Here is an 18,119-nt window from a genome sequence, read left to right on the forward strand (position 1 = left end):
CCAAATCTTTTTCTACCACTGCCAAACAACTTTTGGTGGAGGCAGTGTGATGATGTGGGATGGAATCTCTGTTCAGTGGAAAATCATGAGATACAACTATTCAACCAGAAGAACCTGAAGTTTGGCTGTGGCTGAAAGATAAAAATAATCAAGTGCCAAAAAAGTCCAGCTGTCTTTGACTAACGTCTAGTCACATTTTCTACAACTAATGGTCAGACAAGAAATCAGAAAATGCTTCTAGAAAGTATCAGTCTGATGGTGTGCAGAGTTACGGGAACCACATGTTGCAGCTCTTGCACAAAACACAAAAGCTGGCATTTTAACAGGGTTGTGTAACTCTTCAGATCCACTCTGTCATTCATCTTCAGAATTTCAAATCGCTGATGACAAGATTGATAAAATTTTAATCCCACTGTAACACTGTGGTTTTATTGTGGAGCTGGATTAGAAATTCCAGGTACCACGTTGTAAAAAAGACTCTCCTCTGATAATGGCAATAGTCTTTCAAGCATTTTGGCTTCAAAGTAAAGATACCAGCGTAAATGTCGGGCCGTTATCGTTTCTTGATCAGTGCCATGCATGTGAATGTAGCATTCACACCGTCTGCCAGATAACCTTGCAACATCTTCTGTTTTCTGCCTCATACTCACAGTCACTTTGTTACACTTGTTTATCAAAGGTTTGTAATTTAGCCCTTGCAAGATGCTTTTGCCTTTATTGTATCTGCTTGTCTTGTAGTTGTAGAATGCTTGAACTTACTCACCTTTTTCCGGACCAGGTAAATACTCTCATACTCATTGACGTCACTGTTGACAGACCTGAAACCTATGCTTTATAAACATTGCAGAGGTTTCTGCATCCCAGAGTGTCTGTGGGTTCTCTCCAGGTACTCCAGGTTCCTCCCACAGTCCAAAAATGTGATTGCTACGTTAACTGTACTTGAAAGTGTGTTATTGTTGTTTGCCTAGTGTGTCTCTGCTGCCCTGTAAAGGCCTGGCCTCCTCTCTACGGTCAACGCCAGCTCTTGTCCAATGACTGCAACCTACTAGCACATAGTTTTTTAAACATTTACATATATTTATTAATTATGTTAATTGGTTAGGATACTTTTTATTTCTATTTTTGCAGACATTTTGAAGTAATTGTACTTCGAATCTTAAATTCTATTCTGGATTTAACACGGAGCCAATGAAGAGAAGCTAAAGTAGGAGAAATATGATCTCTTTTTTAATTTTCATCAGGATTTGGGTGAGGAGGAGAAACCATATTGTTGTAGTTGTATGCGGTTTTCTCAAGTGTTGCCATGGCCTCTGTTTGTGAAAAGAACAAATTCTTAAACCATGTGTATGTCTTGTTTCATCAAATTTCATAAACACATCAAACAATCTGAATAAACTGCTGGGCATTCTCTGAGAGGATTTGGGATTTCTTTTCCCGGGTGCAACCCAAACACTCAACTCTGTGATTAGAGTCAGCTCAGAGCTATAAGCAAATAAAGCTGACATGACGAGACACATATCTTAATTTACTGCTTCTGTCCTTGATTTTATCAGAAAATCAAAGATTTCTGCAGATGTCGAGTCATGCTGACATGGCAAGAAAAACGTGACACAGTGAACATTATGTTTCAAAAGCTCTCAGTTGGTGGATTGGCATTCTCCTCGTACAATATTACTGTAAATTATGTAAAGTTGTGGTATTAATTGATTAATTTCTCTGTCCCTTCTTCATGGTGATCGTAAGCTTATATGACGTAATATGTCAGACCAACTGCACTCACTGATAACAAGGATGTCAGGGTTTTATCACGTGTTTCACTTTTCACAGACTTTCATTTTTTGGACGCAACTTCAGTATAGCAGAACACACAAGTTCTACATCCCAAACTGGAGCAATAATAGAAAGTGAACTCTCATATCACCAAACTGCTTTTACTCTATTCCCATTATAAGTGTCTTATTTCTTGACAAAATTAGTTGACAAAAAAAAATTTCACAGCATAAAGAGCTGTGAAAAATATTTGCCCTCTTGTTATATTATCAATGTAGTGTTATTAACCACATGTTTTGGACATTTGAGTTCAATTTCACCCAGACTTCATTCCTGTAAAGGACTCAGGCCATGGTGTCTTTACAGATCCAATGCCAAGGATAAGATTGCAGTGTCAGATTAAATTTAACTGACCATGATATTACCCTGTGTGGCCAAGCGACACTTTGCTGGTGGTCTAATGCTTGAGCCCCCTTCGTCCTGTTGACCCCTGACAACAGCATGCACAAACTCAGCGTTTTGACAAGTTTGAATCAGACATGTCTTATGAACAATCTGACCAAGTTTGAAGCAGATCCATTGAAATCCCTAAGAGGAGTTGGATCAAATGTGGAGGCTGTAAACGGCCAAAATGGGGTCAAAATCGGACCTTCAATCCAAAATGGCCGACTTCCTTGGTCACAAGGTCTTGGGGAGTTGTACAATTGTGCCAAATTTCATGTCTCTACAATAAACTAAGGTTTATGGGGAAGGTGTTTTTAAATTTTTGGTGGGGTGCTGTTGAGCCATTTCTGTTGTGATTTTTGCATCAACCTTAAAATACATACATTTTGCGCAGTGTTGACGCGAAACTTGAGCTAAAACAAAATGGATTTAGTTTCTACCAATCGAAAACGTTAGTTAGCTTTTCTCTAGTGCGCTTTATTCAAAATAGTTTGTTTTGAAGATATTTACATTGACCGCAATACTGAAAAAAATTATTTCCAATCCATAAGGGCATATCTATTCAGTGTAATTCTATGATTTGTGCTTCATTACTTATTTTACATTATATTTAAAATAATTAGACTTCCAGAGTCTAATTATTAGCAAGTACGGAAAAGCGCAGTTCAAGTTTCAGTGTGTGTTTCTGTGATGGCTGGAGAAGGGCTGACACCAGTCTTATAAAAATAATGGACTCTTTCTTGAATTGGCTAAAGCCAGCAAAAACCCGTCATGAAAACCTTCCTGGCCTGCTGCGGCGCGTTGCTGCCTGCAGGGGGTGCTGTCACGGTTGCTTAGAGACGGGCAGCACCCGCTGCGGCGCTCACTGTCTGCGCCTGTTTTAAACGGCCGCATCGCGCCGCAACATGGTCGGCATCGAAAACTTGAAGACGCACATCCCTGGCTGAACAGCGTCAGTGAGGATCAGTTCAAGGCAAATGGGAAAACGTAACCTGATGTTTTCCTGTTGTGCTTTCAGTAGAATACTATGGGTTGATTGAAATTATTACTACTACAGCACTATTAGCTAATTTTATGTATAATGCATTGACTGTTATTTTGTATGTATGGTATTTCTTTCTGATTGAGAGTAACATTTTTTTAAACTAAGAATGCAATATGCAGTTTTTTTTTTAATCCAGGCCAACTGGTTGAAAAAAAAAAGTTGACTAAATTGACTCAAGAGTTTTTAGAATTAGTTGACAAAAAAATAAAACCATTTTCATCACAAAATTATGTCTAAAACTAAATGATATTTTAGTCAACAGGCTAAGGCTAAAACTTAAAAAAAAATGCTGTTAAAGTGAACACTGCATTAGTATCAGTGGCGTTTTTGGGTTGGTCCAAATTGTACACGACCTGTAACCATTGGTCTTCACAGCCTTCACTTATTTATAAAAGCATGCCATGTGTAAAATGGTTAAGATTGTTCTAACCGCTATCAAACATTAATCCCCTCAGTGTAATTTATCACTCAGCATCATGTCACATGAAGAAAAGAAAACAATCTCGTGACAAGCCCATACCAATTTATTAGGGTTGCTCATGTGTAATAAGAAATTTACCCGAGAGTGCAGTCAAAATCTTGCATAATTACTGTCTGATTAAAACTATTACACAACCGTTTGATCAGAAAGTCACATGAAAAAAAAAACAGATTTGACTCCAAGAAAAAAACTAAACAAATCAAAACAAAACAAAAAGAAAAAAAAGCTCACGTTTCCCATGAAGTAGAGTCCAGCCTGTCCTGGACCCTCAGCAGAGCAGAGCTGGCACCACTTCATTCAGCTGAGGTCATTCACACACTGCAATGTTTGCATTTCAGCTTGAATACAGTAAATGAATCATCCACAGGATGTCTGACCAATCTCAACACTTTGATTCTTTATTTACCTTTGTAGTCATAGCAATTTATTTAAATTTTTTTTTTTTTTGCTATTTCAGGATGAATCGGATTTAATATTTTCTGTCTTCCTTTTTATCTTTTCTTCTCTTTTGTTTTTCTTAATTTCTAGTAGTGTCCCTGGAAGTTCACATGTCTGCACCTTCCTGTTAAAAAAGCCACTTTACTTCCACTTTATAAAATCAATGATGTGACCTAACCACATCCTCCAATGCACTGAAAGTTGCTCCCACAGATATCAGTGGGAACAATGGTCAAAGGGCATCCAGCAGTTGAATGAAAGAGGGATCTCATCATAATTGCTGTTAATAATTACAGTCGTGATAAGCAGCTCTGAGGTGGGATTTATTGATGGCAGAAGAGTCTGAGGTCCCAGTTGATCCCTGGGTGCTGGAACGAGAGCAGAGCAAGGAATTTTACAACTGAGGAGTGTTTGAGGTATGTGGAATAATAGACCACTATGTATTTAATGGGAATATTAAAAAACAACAAAAGTAATAATACAAAGCTCTTTGGCAGTTTTTGAAATGATTTACACATGAAACTCAAAATTTGTTCAGCCTAAGAAGTCTTATTGCTAAAATGAGTGAATTTTGTTAGTAAAAATATTTTTTTATCTTTTTTTTGGGAGCTACCCTGGATTAAAAAGTAAAGAAAATGTCATGCAACATAATTGACAAAATAATAATGGTAATTTAAAAATAAGATGGAAATTGCAACAGGAATTTAAATCTAATTAGATCTAATTTTAGTGATATTGAAAGAGAAAAAAGTCAGATTTATAGTAAATAAGGTTGAATTTGTTAATAACAGTAAAAGTGACTGATGGTATGAGGTGAAGTCCCGTTATTCTTGGGAAGATTTTGCATTTTAGTCCAAAAATAAATTTATTGTGAATTTCATCGTCTGTATTCTACATTTAATCAACTAAAATGACACAGAAACTAGCCTGGCAGAAACTAAAATGACCCCAAACGACCCATTTTAACTAGAAATATATAATTCTATGCACACCCTAACAAAAAAAAAAAGAAAAAAAGCTGACTCAGACGACATACAAAGTTGCTGTAAAAAGTGAGCATTGGTTACAATTCCACAATTCCAGGCGCTCCTCTCTGATTGGGAGCGAAAACAGAGGCTGTCAAATCACATCGTCTGGTTTTTGTGTTCTGTCTGAATCTGAGGATCTGGAGCTTCTGCTGCTTGCTGTTGTTAATCTTTGAAAAATGATGTTCAAAGGTAACACATGTTTTCTCCTCCTGACCTAATGTGATTATTAGGCCTTAGAGTCACACAGCGGGCAGCAGCGGTCCTCCAAACAGCAAAGGCAACATGATGCGAGCAGGAGCCAGGCATTATGTGGTGGCCAGGCCGCTGTACTCTGAGGAATTATTCGATGAGGAGCATAAGAAGGTCTACAGGCATCGCAAGACAATTCTGGACCACGTCAAGCAGTACTTCAGGTATGGAAAACACACACCTTTGGTCTTAAAGAAACCATTAAAAAAAAAAAAGATCAAATTGACAGTCAACAAAGGCACAGCTGGATGCTGAAGTATGAATTTCCACTTCTGGAGTTCACAAACTCACGGTTTTAAAAATGTCAAACTTAGTAAATGGCTAATTCTGTTTTTTTGTACATTTGAGTCGATGACATCACAAAAGGCAAAAACAAAAAAATAGAGCCAATTAGCTACCATTAGTAAATAACCTGCACAGAACACAGGTAAGCAACCTTGAAGGACGAATTTAATGAAAAACATGCAGCAAAGAACAAGGAGAACAAACAAGTGTCAGAACTTCAAAGAGCTCGAATCATCAAAGACTTGGATGCTTAATTTTAGTAAGATGTATTTTCTATTTATCAAATAAACTTTTTCAGGAAAAGTAACCAAAGATCATTTGATAATCGTTGTATTGGCGACAAACTAAATACAGTTTCAATGAAATGTGGATTGCAACTTTAACGATGGATTTTGGTCATTTCTGATTCAGCCTCACTCTAGACTCTAACCTGAAAGCTTGAGCATTCTGTTGGACCGAATTTAAATGAGGAAAAATTGGTTTCTGAAGTTCAACCAATTTGAAAACAAACTCCTTCTTATGCTCCTCGTCAAATAATTCCTCAGAGTACAGCGGCCTGGCCACATAATGCCTGGCTCCTGCTCGCATCATGTTGCCTTTGCTGTTTGGAGGACCATTTTTACTTTCTCAGTAAAAGTGAGAAAGTTTTGCGGTCATTTTGTTGAACTTTGGCTCGACTTTTACATTTTAAACGGAGGTCTTTGTTCATGTCAGGGTTTATGATGTTTAAGTCTTAAACCCCCTGAAGCTCTGCACGTATAAAGAGCTTTAAACCTTGTTTGGCTTCTAAAAAGCTGTTGAAGTCGAGTTCCTTACTTCAACCATCCAGCCAGGCTTCCAGGCAGCACTCCATATTCTAAACATCACACATTTTATATTCAGTTCACTGTCTGACATCAATTTCCCCACTGTGGGATAATGAAGCGTATTTCTGTTCTATATTGGAAATGTAGGAAAAGTAAATATTTAACAAAGTCATAGATCAGAAGATTAACAAACCAGTTTATTGTCTGGTAGGAGTAATTTTCCACTGACAGACCTCAGCATTAGTTTCATCCATCCATGCTTGAGTCAAGTTTTTCTGCCTTTCTTTTCCATCCACAAGGTCACCTATTGCTGACATCGATCAGGCTTTTACAGATAAATGAATTTAACCAAAAAGTTCATTATCACAGCAGGAGAAACAAAATTCTGGGGTCTAATTGACTGACATTTTAAACTTTAAGAAGAAAAGCAGGTTTTTCTTCTTGGCCAATAGCAATCCAATGAATGTTGGGATGAATTACCTTGTATTTTCCATAAAAAGGTTTAATTATGGCTGGTAAATGCTGTAGTGTGTCTTAGTTACTTAACCCATCCAGGCAGTGACTGTCTTGCCTGTGTTTCTGTGTCGCCCGGCCTCAGATGTGACGCCAAACGGGCCAAGAACGCAGCTCTCTCTCTGCTGCCGATCATCGGCTGGATGAAAATCTACAGAATCAAAGAGTGGCTGCTCAGCGACATCGTGTCTGGTGTCAGCACAGGACTGGTGGCTGTCCTGCAAGGTAAGATTCAACGGCGTGTTCACAGAGTCCCAGACAAACGCAGCAGAGGAAGACTTCGTCCTGATGGGATAGCAGCAGATTAAACGGTCCAGATAACCAGCAGGGTCGACTGCGGGCCGATGGGATTTTGCTATTCATTAATCTAAAATGTGCATGAGAGAAAACACTTCCTGTGGTAATTAGTTTTCCTCTGAATGAGAACATGTAACAAACACACCCAGAAGTGGATTGATAAATGTTCAGCCACTCTGCTTATCCACATCTCTGAGTGGACAATGGCTGGTTGTCTTAATCTAAGGAATGTTGATGATCCTGATGTCATGCTATTGTAATACATACAGCTGTTTGTCTCTTTTCAAACAAAGGTTTCAACATTGGTTTATTCCCACCTAATATTTAGCCTAAATTTATGATGCCTGCCGACTTCAGGAATGATTTGTTCTTTTTTTTTTTCTAAAATAGCTTTGCAAAATAGTTTTTAGTGAGAAGATGACTATTAAAAAAAGTTATAAAAAATAACTATTCAGATGTGATTCGGATGTGTTAGATGATGTGAAGCAAGATTTAAAAGTCCAAAGGTTTTTAATGATCCTTTGATAAGCTCCAGATTGGGCTGGTTTTATTGTTGATTATCATAATTGGTCTCTTGTTTGAAATGCTGCACTGGCAGTAAAGGTTCTGATAGAAGAGAGATAGAATAAAGGTTTGACCATACACCTCAGTGAGTGTTTAGTCTTCTGGCCTCCTCTCTTGGGGAGTACCTCAAGCCTCTGCTCACGGGTTCATACTTTTCTCTCTGCATGCTGTTTTATAACTATATGTCAGGGAAGCACTATGGCTAAACAGATGACATCCAGATTGATCTATGATTAGTGTTATGCAAAATTCAGTATAGGGCTGTTTTAATCTTTCTCAGTATTATTGATTACAAAAAAAGATAAATAATTATTTTTAATGGTACTCAAAAAGCTCCTGCGTTGAAACTGGGTTGTCTGGAGACATTTATAAAATCCTGTCTCAAAACATTTTGTGTAAAATTAAATTGTGATGAACAAAAATGGTAAAAAAAAAAAGAAGAAAAAAAAAGAAAAATATATTTCTTTAAACTTAGGTTTCTGTCAAAGAAAAAAACATTTATCAATGACATTCAAAAGTCATGAAATTATTTTTATGAGATTAGACAGAACTCGTTATCAGTTATCGGATCAGGGTGCATAAACTTATTTCCTTTGCTGACCTCACTTCCTGTTAGATTTTAGATTAACCTTAACATTTAATTTCCCCCCCCAAAAAAAAAAATTCCTCTCAGTATTTTATCATATTACAAATTACTAAGTGTTTTATTACATTTTCTTTTTCATAAAATGTGTAATCAACACATCTTCTTTCGCCATCTAATGTACTCTTCTGGTCACCAGCTGTCTTTTCTAATGAGCCTTTAAAATAAACGTAACCTGCTTTGACTAAAACAATGACGTTTGTCATTGTTGTTTTGCAGGTCTTGCCTACTGCTTGCTGGCCTCTCTGCCTCCTTGGTATGGACTCTTTGCTGCCTTTTTTCCAATCATCACCTACTTTTTCTTGGGAACCTCTCGACACATCTCAGTAGGTAAGGCTGACATTCAGAATTTGGGGAGGTGTGAACGTGCAATCGATCTCATCCAGCCCAAACAAGTGGACTCTGGTCCACCGAAAAACCTGTGTTTAGATTTCGGTTTTGTTGAAGTGAATTTCAGTGCTGATCAAATGCCAAGCACACCAGAGAGCAGGAAGTGAAATCCAGTGCAGAGCATTCTACAATCTAAACAAATATGTGGGTCAAATTGCTAGCAGAAGAAATGGTTTGTGGTCGATGTGTAGACAAAAAAAATTAATAAATACTACAACCTGTGAAATCTGATACCACTCAAATCGAGTTAAGAACCCAAAGTTTCACTCCTTCAGGATGATGAGTCTTTACCTTCTTTCCGTTGCTAATTGGCAAAGTTGCACGATGGTGTTGCAGCAGTTGATGTTTGGTAAAATCTTGACAGGGAAAAAAAAAGAAATCAAGTTCATCCACAAACCTACCAGTTCTATTCTGAGTACAGCCTAAAGCGGCTGCAACAAAAGAACCAAACTTCAGAAGAAAAAAGAGAGAAACAGAAAGGTTAGGGTCTAGCAGGAGCTGATGACCAGACTACCGCTTGGTCCAGGTCAACCACAAATAAGTCTCTATACGTCATCTCAAGGTGAACACTCAAGCACCAGAAACCAGATATCACTCAAGCACATTCACTCCACTACATTTCTATTCTGCAGGTCCCTTTCCAGTCTTGTGTCTGATGATTGGCTCGGTGGTGACTCGGCTCATCCCAGACGAAGGGCCAGCTGCCAACATCACAGGGTTTACAGGTCTGACGATAGACGAGCAGAGAGTGTTGGTGGCCTCCTCTGTGACCTTCCTGGTTGGCATCATGCAGGTCGGAAAGCTTTTTAACCTTTACAGTCACGTTTTAGTCAGTAAATACATCCAAACCAAGGTTGACCCAACATGTTTAATGCAACATGTTTACCAGAAACAAGATGCCATTCAGACTTGGCAAGAGGACTTGTCTATGCCGAAAGAAGCTACTGATCAGATCTTGATAAGAGCTGATGAGGAGAAGCCACAGTGGCAAATGAAAGTTAAATGTTCATCAACTTTATCTCACGTGCCCATGGCAACTATCCATGACATGAAACCCTCTATTGCCTTGAATAGTTGAGCTACGCAGTTGGGATGGTAGCAATACACTGAGATAGGTACTTGTGTAATCAACCAATTGACCTCGAGTCTCTGCCAAAGGTCACTTGTGTCGGTGCTGCAGATCTGCTGGTGTTTATCGGCACAGTCATCTCTTAGTTTTACTGTCAATAGTCTGAAACTGTAAAATATTGAATTAAGCAGCTGGAAAAATGCCATGTTGACATCAATGATTAAGGAGAATAAGGTCAATGGACTTAACAGGTCAAGTTAAGTTTATTTGTGTGGCACATTTCAGCAACGAGGCTTCAGACAAAGTCCTTCACACCTTCAAGTTGAACCTTGAAGCAGATGGGCTGTAGAACCAGGGCGCCACTAACCAGGGGTACAAGTTCCCTGGGTTCTTCATAATTGGATTATAACATATTTAAAAATGTATTCCTGGTCCAAAGAGCCTTGGTTTCCATTAAGAGGCTCATTGTCTCTTAATGAACCATCAGTCTCTTACATAGTGGCCATTCAAAGTGTTTTTCTTGTAGTAGACAATAAAATAAAAATCACTTTAAATTATTTGTGAAATTGTTTACGTAGCATCTCTCTTTGTACCCTCTTAGAATTCCTCCTTTCAGCTCCTTCAGACTAGCCAGCAGCAATTAGCCAACACCTAATAGAACTGCACAACTATTGAGCTCATTATAGAAGTTACCGCTCAGTTCAACACTGATGAAAACCTTGCTAAAGGGTTAATAGAGGACCCATGCTGTGATGACATCCTGAAGGCAAGCGCTTCAGAAAACAGCAGGATATTTTAAAGAGACAGAGGCAAAATTTTATAAAATGGTATCATGTGTTTGGAAAATATACAATACTGCCCCTTTAAGGTTCCATGCACTATGAACACTTTAGTAACTGTATGAGCAAGTAAACATGAATTTAATTTTTTAACAGAATTAATTTGTGAATGTCATTCCATTTGTTCTGTACAGAGACAAGTCTTAAAATTAAAGTTGTGTGGTGAAATGTGGAAAATGAGACATTCAGAATATTTCTAAGCAAATTCAATTGGATTTGTTTTTGTTTTCCAGCTGGCAATGGGAATCCTACAGGTGGGCTTCGTGGTCATGTACCTGTCTGACACCCTGGTCTCTGGGTTCACCACAGCTGCTGCCATTCACATCCTTGTATCTCAGTTAAAGTTTGTGTTGGGGCTCCAGGTTCCTGGCATCAGTGGACCCCTCTCCCTTATATATGTAATTACAAATCATTCCATTGTTTTCTCACCTTCACGTTGGAAAGGGGGCAATGAGGTGGTGAATCCCTTCAACTCCTGCTGTGTTTTTCAGACTCTGAAGATCATCTTCAACAAGATTACGTCCAGCAACGTGTGTGACATTGTGATCTCCCTCGTAATCATGGTGGTGGTGTTTCTTGTGAAAGAGATAAATGACAGATACAAATCGAAACTGCCTGTTCCCATCCCAATAGAGGTCATCATGGTGAGCAAGCATTGTGAAACATCTTCCATAGTTATAACTGTTTTCTTATCTGACAGATGCAGTGATACCACAGGTTTAGGATTCATTTTATAAATATAAATACATTTTAAAGGGACATTAGACCACAAGGTTTCTGACTGTATTACTATAAGTCAGAAACGTGTCGTCTAGCTTTGACCCCCATGTTCCCTGTGTTCTCCCTAGACTGTTATTACTTGTGGAGTTTCTTATGCGTTTGACTTCAAGACCAGATATGGCATTGATGTTGTTGGGAAAATTCCCCTAGGGTGAGTATAATTTGTTCTCTCTTGCATTGGCTAAAAAGTTAGCAGAACACTTTGTAGGCAAGTGTTTTTGTTTTAATACAAATAGTGTATGGTTTCCATTTGTCTGATGGATTGTGTGCTGCAGATACGAGGCTCCAGTCGCCCCAAACCTTCAGGTCTTCCAGCACACGGCGATGGAAGCTTTCCCAATGGCTATAGTGGGTTTTGCTGTGGCCTTCTCTGTGGCAAAAGTCTATTCAATAAAACATGATTACACAATAGATGGAAATCAGGTATGCTGCAACACTGGCATGATATATTATACAGTCTAGTGTGCTTGTGATGTGTACCTCTGTACCAAGGCACCTTTTCTCTGCAGGAACTGATCGCCTTCGGAGTTAGCAATATCTTTGGCGCGTCTTTCAAGGCCTTTGCAGCGAGTACAGCGCTTTCCAGGAGTGCGGTGCAAGAAAGTACAGGTGGAAAAACTCAGGTAAAATAAGCGGTTGTGTTCATTATTATTAAATGTAGCTGATAAAGGCGTTTATTTTAGACAACCTGACAGAGTGGATTTATGTACATCTATACAGCCCTCTTGCATCTCCAAAACAGAACACTGTGAAATCAAAGATTATGAAAGTGTAATTTTTTCACATAATCAGTGCATGTTTCACTCCTAAGGCTTTTACTACAATGTAGTAATCTAGTTGTATAAATACTATTCCAAGGACTCTCGACAAGTCCATCTGCATTTACTTCTCTCACAATAAGGTATTATTTAGCTCTTCACATGAAGACAACGCTACACATTTGATAGAGATAAAATATTTCTCTAGCTAATTGTTCAACATTTCAACTCTGTCTCGTGGTCTCTTTGCTGACTCTCTGTTGTTGCCATGACATCACCAGTGTTGTGACCTAATCTATTAGTTTATGATTGTTGTTTCCATCACATATAAAAATCCAATTGTTTCATAATCTGGGGGTATGTATTTGACATATTCCAATTAAAAATGTTGACAGGCTTCAAGACAATGTCAATATGGACACAATTTACACATATGGTAGTCATGGTTACATGTTTTACAATTGCCGTATCCATGTTGAAAGTCAATGTAAACACCTGCTGGGATTAATATCCTTTAGATTCTTTCAAGGCATGCAAAAGGATATAGCAACGGAATATTAGACTCTGTTGCTAGAATATAATATTTTCTCCATTTAAGAAATATTTAAGTCACTTAAGACACTTGAAATCATTTACAAATCCTTACAAATATGCTTCTGATAGTTTTAGTTGTGTGGATTTCCCAGTCTAATGGTTTTTCTGTGTCTATTCAGATTGCTGGTTTACTATCAGCTATTATAGTGATGATTGTTACTTTGGCTATTGGATATCTTCTGGAGCCTCTACCAAAGGTAAGAGAACTACAGTCTGCTAAAGCTGCGACACTGACAAAGAATCAGGTCTCTGAAAGGAAATTGTGTCCCGGCGTTTTGACAGTCTGTGCTGGGTGCCGTGGTCATCATCAACCTGAAGGGTATGCTGATGCAGTTCAATGAAATTCCTTACCTGTGGAGGAGAGACAGGCCAGATTGTGTAAGATAACAACAATTGAGTTATTTCAGTAAAGATGTTCACAAACTGAGTTAATAAAGACCATTTCACTAAAACAAGTACTTCTTTTGGCATGTATAGGTGGTGTGGATGGTCACCTGCGGAGCGGCCATCCTCCTGGGGCTGGATCTGGGATTGGCTGTTGGTCTTGGTGCAGAGTTGATCTGCGTCGTCCTCCGGGTTCAGTTGTTAGTATCTTGCCAGGGTCTACTTCCTGAGGCAACAAAAACTCTAAATTACAACTGACAAATAAATACTATGGTGATCTAATATGATCCCACTAAGTTAGACTGTTGCAGAAATTTCAACCTACCAAGAGTTTCTTGTATTTTAGCATGCTAACACTAAGCATGCTGAGCCCAATGTTTCCCAATTATGCCAAAGTTGGTTTAAGCAAAAACAAATAAGGTTTTGAGTATGTAACATAGCAAGTGATGGAGTTATGCTAGGAGCATAGGAAGTACCAATGTTAAACTTTTATTGTGTTTCTTTGTTTCAGCCCTCGCTGCAGTGTGCTCGCCAACATTGAGGGGACAGAAATTTATAAAGACAGGAAGGACTACGTCTGTGTAAGTTAGCCTCATTTAGCATTTCTTAAATCTATCAGGCAGCAAGCTATAGCAAGTAGCATGAGATTTTGACACAAAACTTTTAACTTTTTTTTGTCACATTTTGACGTTTTACAACCAAGAAAACATTATATATATCATTTTCTTTCTACATTAGAATTAAACACAACTTTGTGTCCGTCAGATAACAATAACTTGTGCTTGGTGATCCTGATGTTCCACAGATAAATGAACCAGAGGGGGTGAAGATCTTCAGAATCCCGTCCCCAATCTTCTTCGCCAACATGGACTTCTTTAGGAACAAGCTGGTGGAAGCTGTGAGTTTCATCATAGCGTAAACGCTTCTCTTAAAAAGATGCATTCACATTTATTTTGTAAATTTGATCTTTGTGTTTTCAGCTTGGCTTCAACCCTCTGAGAGTGTTGAAAAAAAGGAACAAAGCTCTGAGTAGGATCCGGAAACTTCTGCAGAAAGGTGACCTCCAGTGGACGTCGGTGAGTATTATTTGTTCAGTGACAACAACAGCACGAGACTTTCACTCAGATAAACCGTTCCACAGCACAATCAAAGGTTTAGCAACACAGCATCTGCACTGATATCACCACCTTCTCCTGCTCTGATATAACTCTGTGAATCTTCAACAGTGAAACACACCCACTTAAGTTTTCCTATCACTTAAAGTGACAGGAAACCTTCCCAACCCTCCAGACCAACAAAAGTCTCCTCTTCATGGATCCAGTCTTTTTATTTGGAAGTAGGCGTACTTCATTGTTGATTTGAAAGCTCTGCACATTTGCTCACAAAAACCCTTATTTTTATTGTCACTTTATGGGAAGGGGGGTTTTGACACTAGAACTTGTGCAGGGTGATATATTGCCATCCTTATTTTTATTTTTGCAAAGAAGTCTAATTGGAATGTGTAGAAAATGTTTGACATATTATGACAGCTTGTTCAAGCAAGTTTATGTTCAAATTTATACAACAAACTGATTTTATTGAAATGGAACAGTGCATATTAGAAATAGATAAATGTTCATTTCCATCCATAATGCCATAAAATAAACAACACAAGTGTAAGTGTAAGTTAGCCTCAAAATACAAACATTCTTCCAATTTCCCACATAAAAATAAGAAATACAGTAAAAACAAATGAAAACTATATGTAGCATAGCATAACTTATGTGTAAATGTTGTGGCGGGAGACACAATTCAACAGAATCCAGTACAGTTTGATCAATGTGACATAAACAACTGTTAATGTAGGAAAAAGCAGAGAATTATTCATAATCGCAGGCCTGTAAACAAATCTAACGTCCTCATTTGAAAAAACCCAGATGGAACCGAGTGCAGATATGCTTTCTAGTAAACACTTATCTCCTTCTATCAAGATTAAACGGTGTGAATGGGACACAAAAAGCCTGTGATCCTGACAGTGCTCGTGCTTTTGTCTTGTATAAATAAAGATTTACAATGATCTGATTGGCATTATCTTCCACTATCTGTGCCAGAAACCAATAAAAAAAACTCAAGGTGAACTGTCCATGATCCATTGTTATTTTGTTCTTCTAGAACATCCAAGACCAGGATGTTTTTGCCGTTGTTCTCAATGTTTAAAATCTCCTTAATTAAAACTAAATCTGATTTCCTGCTGCAGAAAGGGTTTCTGAACACAACAAACAGCTCCTTTGTGGACGGGTTAGAAGACAGCGACAACGAGGAGCTGGACAAGCCCATCGACTTCAAGGACCTTCCCATCCGCATCGACTGGAACGCCGAGCTTCCTGCCAACATTGTGGTTCCCAGGGTGGACATCCACAGCCTGGTGCTGGACTTTGCTGCCGTCTCCTTTCTGGACATATCTGGACTCAAGGGACTCAAAACCGTGAGTGATTCTGTTACCACTGATCCGAATATCTTCTTATCGCTTCCATATTTCCCCCTCCACCTTCACCTCCTCTGTTTCCTTTCCAGTTGCTGAAAGAACTGGTCCGGGTTGAAGTTGAGGTCTACATCGTAGCTTGTGATCGTAAGTGTGAAACTCCGATTCAAACAAGTTCCAACACCTATAGTAGCATCACCTTTAAAAAGTCAATTTTCTCTGGTTCATCAATCAAAGACACACAAGAAAAGAGACAGAAAAAGAATTGATTCTGTGTCAAAGATCACCTTCCAGCTGAACAATGACCCTAACAGGCTGCCAAAGCTAAAACACAATGGTTTAGATGTGTTAGAATGGCCCAGTCAAAGTCCAGATGTAAATCTGAATGACAATCTGATTTCTACAGGTTCTCTCCATCCAATCTGACTGAGTTCAATTGTTTTACCAAGACTATTGTAGACTTCCAGAGCTGCCTTTCATTTGCATTTTAGTTGACAGTCTGATGCAAATGCTGGAAGTTGAGTTTGAAGCATCGCACCAAGACTAAGACCAGCTGATTTTGAAAAGACAAAAACTGAAGCTCTCACATCAAGAGGAACAGGAAGTTTTGATGAAACTCTCATTTCTTCTGAACCACAGCGTACATCCTGGAGAAACTCCACAACTGTTGCTTCTTTGATGATGAGGTTCAGCCCTCCATGTTCTTCCTGACGCTGCACGATGCCGTGCTGCACATTTTGGAGAAACATCCAGAGGCGACAGGAAGGAAAGCAGACCAGGATAAGGTAAAATCCTTCTCATCTGATCACATGACAACCGTTTTCTAGTTGTTGCACATTAAATCAGACTAAACGTTTAGCTCAGTCAGGATTATCCACAGCACTCTACATACCAAAGAAATGTTGCAATTTTTCTGTTTTGTTTTCTTTCTTTCATTCTTCAAACTCTGAAGTTTAGTATTTAGGTTAAATTGCATTTATGCCTGAGATAAAATGTTTTCGGCATGAATCCATAAACTTCTCTGGGTTTTATTTTAAGATCTGGAATTAAAATCTACACTTTGTGATGGTCATTTCCAGAAACACTGACGTTGCTGTTCTTATATCAGTCATAACTAATCAATCAATCACATTTTATTTGTATAGCACATTTCAGCAGCAAGGCATTTCAAAATGCCTTACAACTAATCTGCTGGTCCACTTAGAATCATTGTCTGTTTGGAAGACCAACTTTCACCACATGAACACGTCCTTCTTGAAAATGAGATCCAGATTAACAGGGTTTACCTGGTTAAATAGACGAAATAATAATAATAATAATAATAATAATAATAATAATAATAATAATAATAATAATAATAATAAACTTCCTGGTCTTGATGATTGAATTAATCCTGAGTGACCTAAAACTGGAAATGTCTTATGTCAGAAACAAAAAGTGAAAAATGTTTGCATGTTTATGAAGCATGATTGATTGCACCTGTATAATCAAAATGTATAAAATCTGAATGTGTTCATGTTTCCCTACAGATACTAACAACAGTGACAGTCCACCATCAGAACCACAGTGTGAGGAGCAGAGATAAAAATGTAAGCTGATTTTCTTTTTGTCCAGCTGAAGCTTCCTGCTGTTGTAAACGTCCTGTACCGCCGGGTCACTGCCACTCGGTGCACACAGTGTTTGAGTTTTGGGAAATATTTCACTTGTTTCATTTCATTCAGCTTCATGTAGATCAAGGACAAAACACTTAAAGCGCCACAACAAAGAAATAAAACATGTCGGCTTTAAAGGCTCATGCTTCAGTCTGTATGCAGACCATGAGCCTCTTTCTGAGCTACAGGCAAAGCATCACATCATCTTAATGTAAAAGGGAAGTAATAATCTGTCAGCTTAGATTTTACAGAAACACTTTTAAAGGTGGTCAAAGGTGGTCAGCTCTGCTTATCTGTTTGTCACATAAAACCTCCATGAAGATGCAAAAATGTGAAAATTACATGAAACTCTTGTCTTGCAGAGTCCAGTGCCAGCTGCAGAGACCAAGTTCTAACCAGGACAGAAGACAAAATCAATAAATTAAACAGCAAAAAGAAAAGAAGACTATATATTTTATAGATTGCTTTATTTATCATGCCTAATTAATATCCGTTTTATAGATTGTATTTTAAATGATTGTAAAATTATTGCGAAAAGATGAATCCATAGTGCATTGGGTGGTAAAGAAACGTAAATATAATCCCAGATTAACAATACATCATGAATTCTAACTGAAAAACAAAACGCA

General features: G+C 38.3%; 1 protein-coding gene across 6 annotated transcripts; it reads left to right on the plus strand.

Moving 5' to 3' along the window:
- The first annotated feature begins 3,081 nt into the window (after positions 1-3,081).
- Positions 3,082-17,933, plus strand: LOC129376206 (chloride anion exchanger-like). 6 transcript variants are annotated; one of them, XM_055055740.1, is made up of 22 exons: positions 3,082-3,166; positions 4,475-4,594; positions 5,437-5,619; positions 7,145-7,284; positions 8,783-8,893; positions 9,586-9,746; positions 11,095-11,259; positions 11,353-11,505; positions 11,710-11,792; positions 11,917-12,064; positions 12,151-12,264; positions 13,113-13,190; positions 13,276-13,371; positions 13,471-13,577; positions 13,889-13,958; positions 14,183-14,275; positions 14,358-14,453; positions 15,614-15,841; positions 15,931-15,985; positions 16,478-16,623; positions 17,368-17,427; positions 17,853-17,933. In XM_055055740.1, exons 3-22 carry the CDS (start codon positions 5,489-5,491, stop codon positions 17,883-17,885), a joined length of 2,268 nt encoding a protein of 755 aa, XP_054911715.1. In that variant the 5' UTR covers positions 3,082-3,166; positions 4,475-4,594; positions 5,437-5,488; the 3' UTR covers positions 17,886-17,933. The 6 variants fall into 6 exon arrangements, with proteins under 6 accessions (XP_054911715.1, XP_054911710.1, XP_054911711.1 ...); XM_055055735.1 differs by having other exon boundaries at positions 3,083-3,201; positions 4,269-4,594; XM_055055736.1 differs by having other exon boundaries at positions 3,083-3,201; positions 4,272-4,594.
- The last annotated feature ends 186 nt before the right edge of the window (positions 17,934-18,119 follow it).

Source organism: Poeciliopsis prolifica, unplaced genomic scaffold (genome assembly GCF_027474105.1).
Source record: "Poeciliopsis prolifica strain line A6 unplaced genomic scaffold, Auburn_PproV2 SCAFFOLD042, whole genome shotgun sequence".
NCBI lineage: Eukaryota > Metazoa > Chordata > Actinopteri > Cyprinodontiformes > Poeciliidae > Poeciliopsis > Poeciliopsis prolifica.

What these genes read in the sequence shown, in the direction of transcription:
- LOC129376206 (XM_055055740.1), top strand. Translation starts at nt 5,489, where the DNA reads ATGATGCGAGCAGGAGCCAGGCATTATGTGGTGGCCAGGCCGCTGTAC. An exon ending in GACCCCTCTCCCTTATATAT is followed by an intron (nt 11,260 to 11,352) that starts GTAATTACAAAT and finishes TGTGTTTTTCAG; the next exon opens with ACTCTGAAGATCATCTTCAA. An exon ending in GGAACAAGCTGGTGGAAGCT is followed by an intron (nt 14,276 to 14,357) that starts GTGAGTTTCATC and finishes TTGTGTTTTCAG; the next exon opens with CTTGGCTTCAACCCTCTGAG.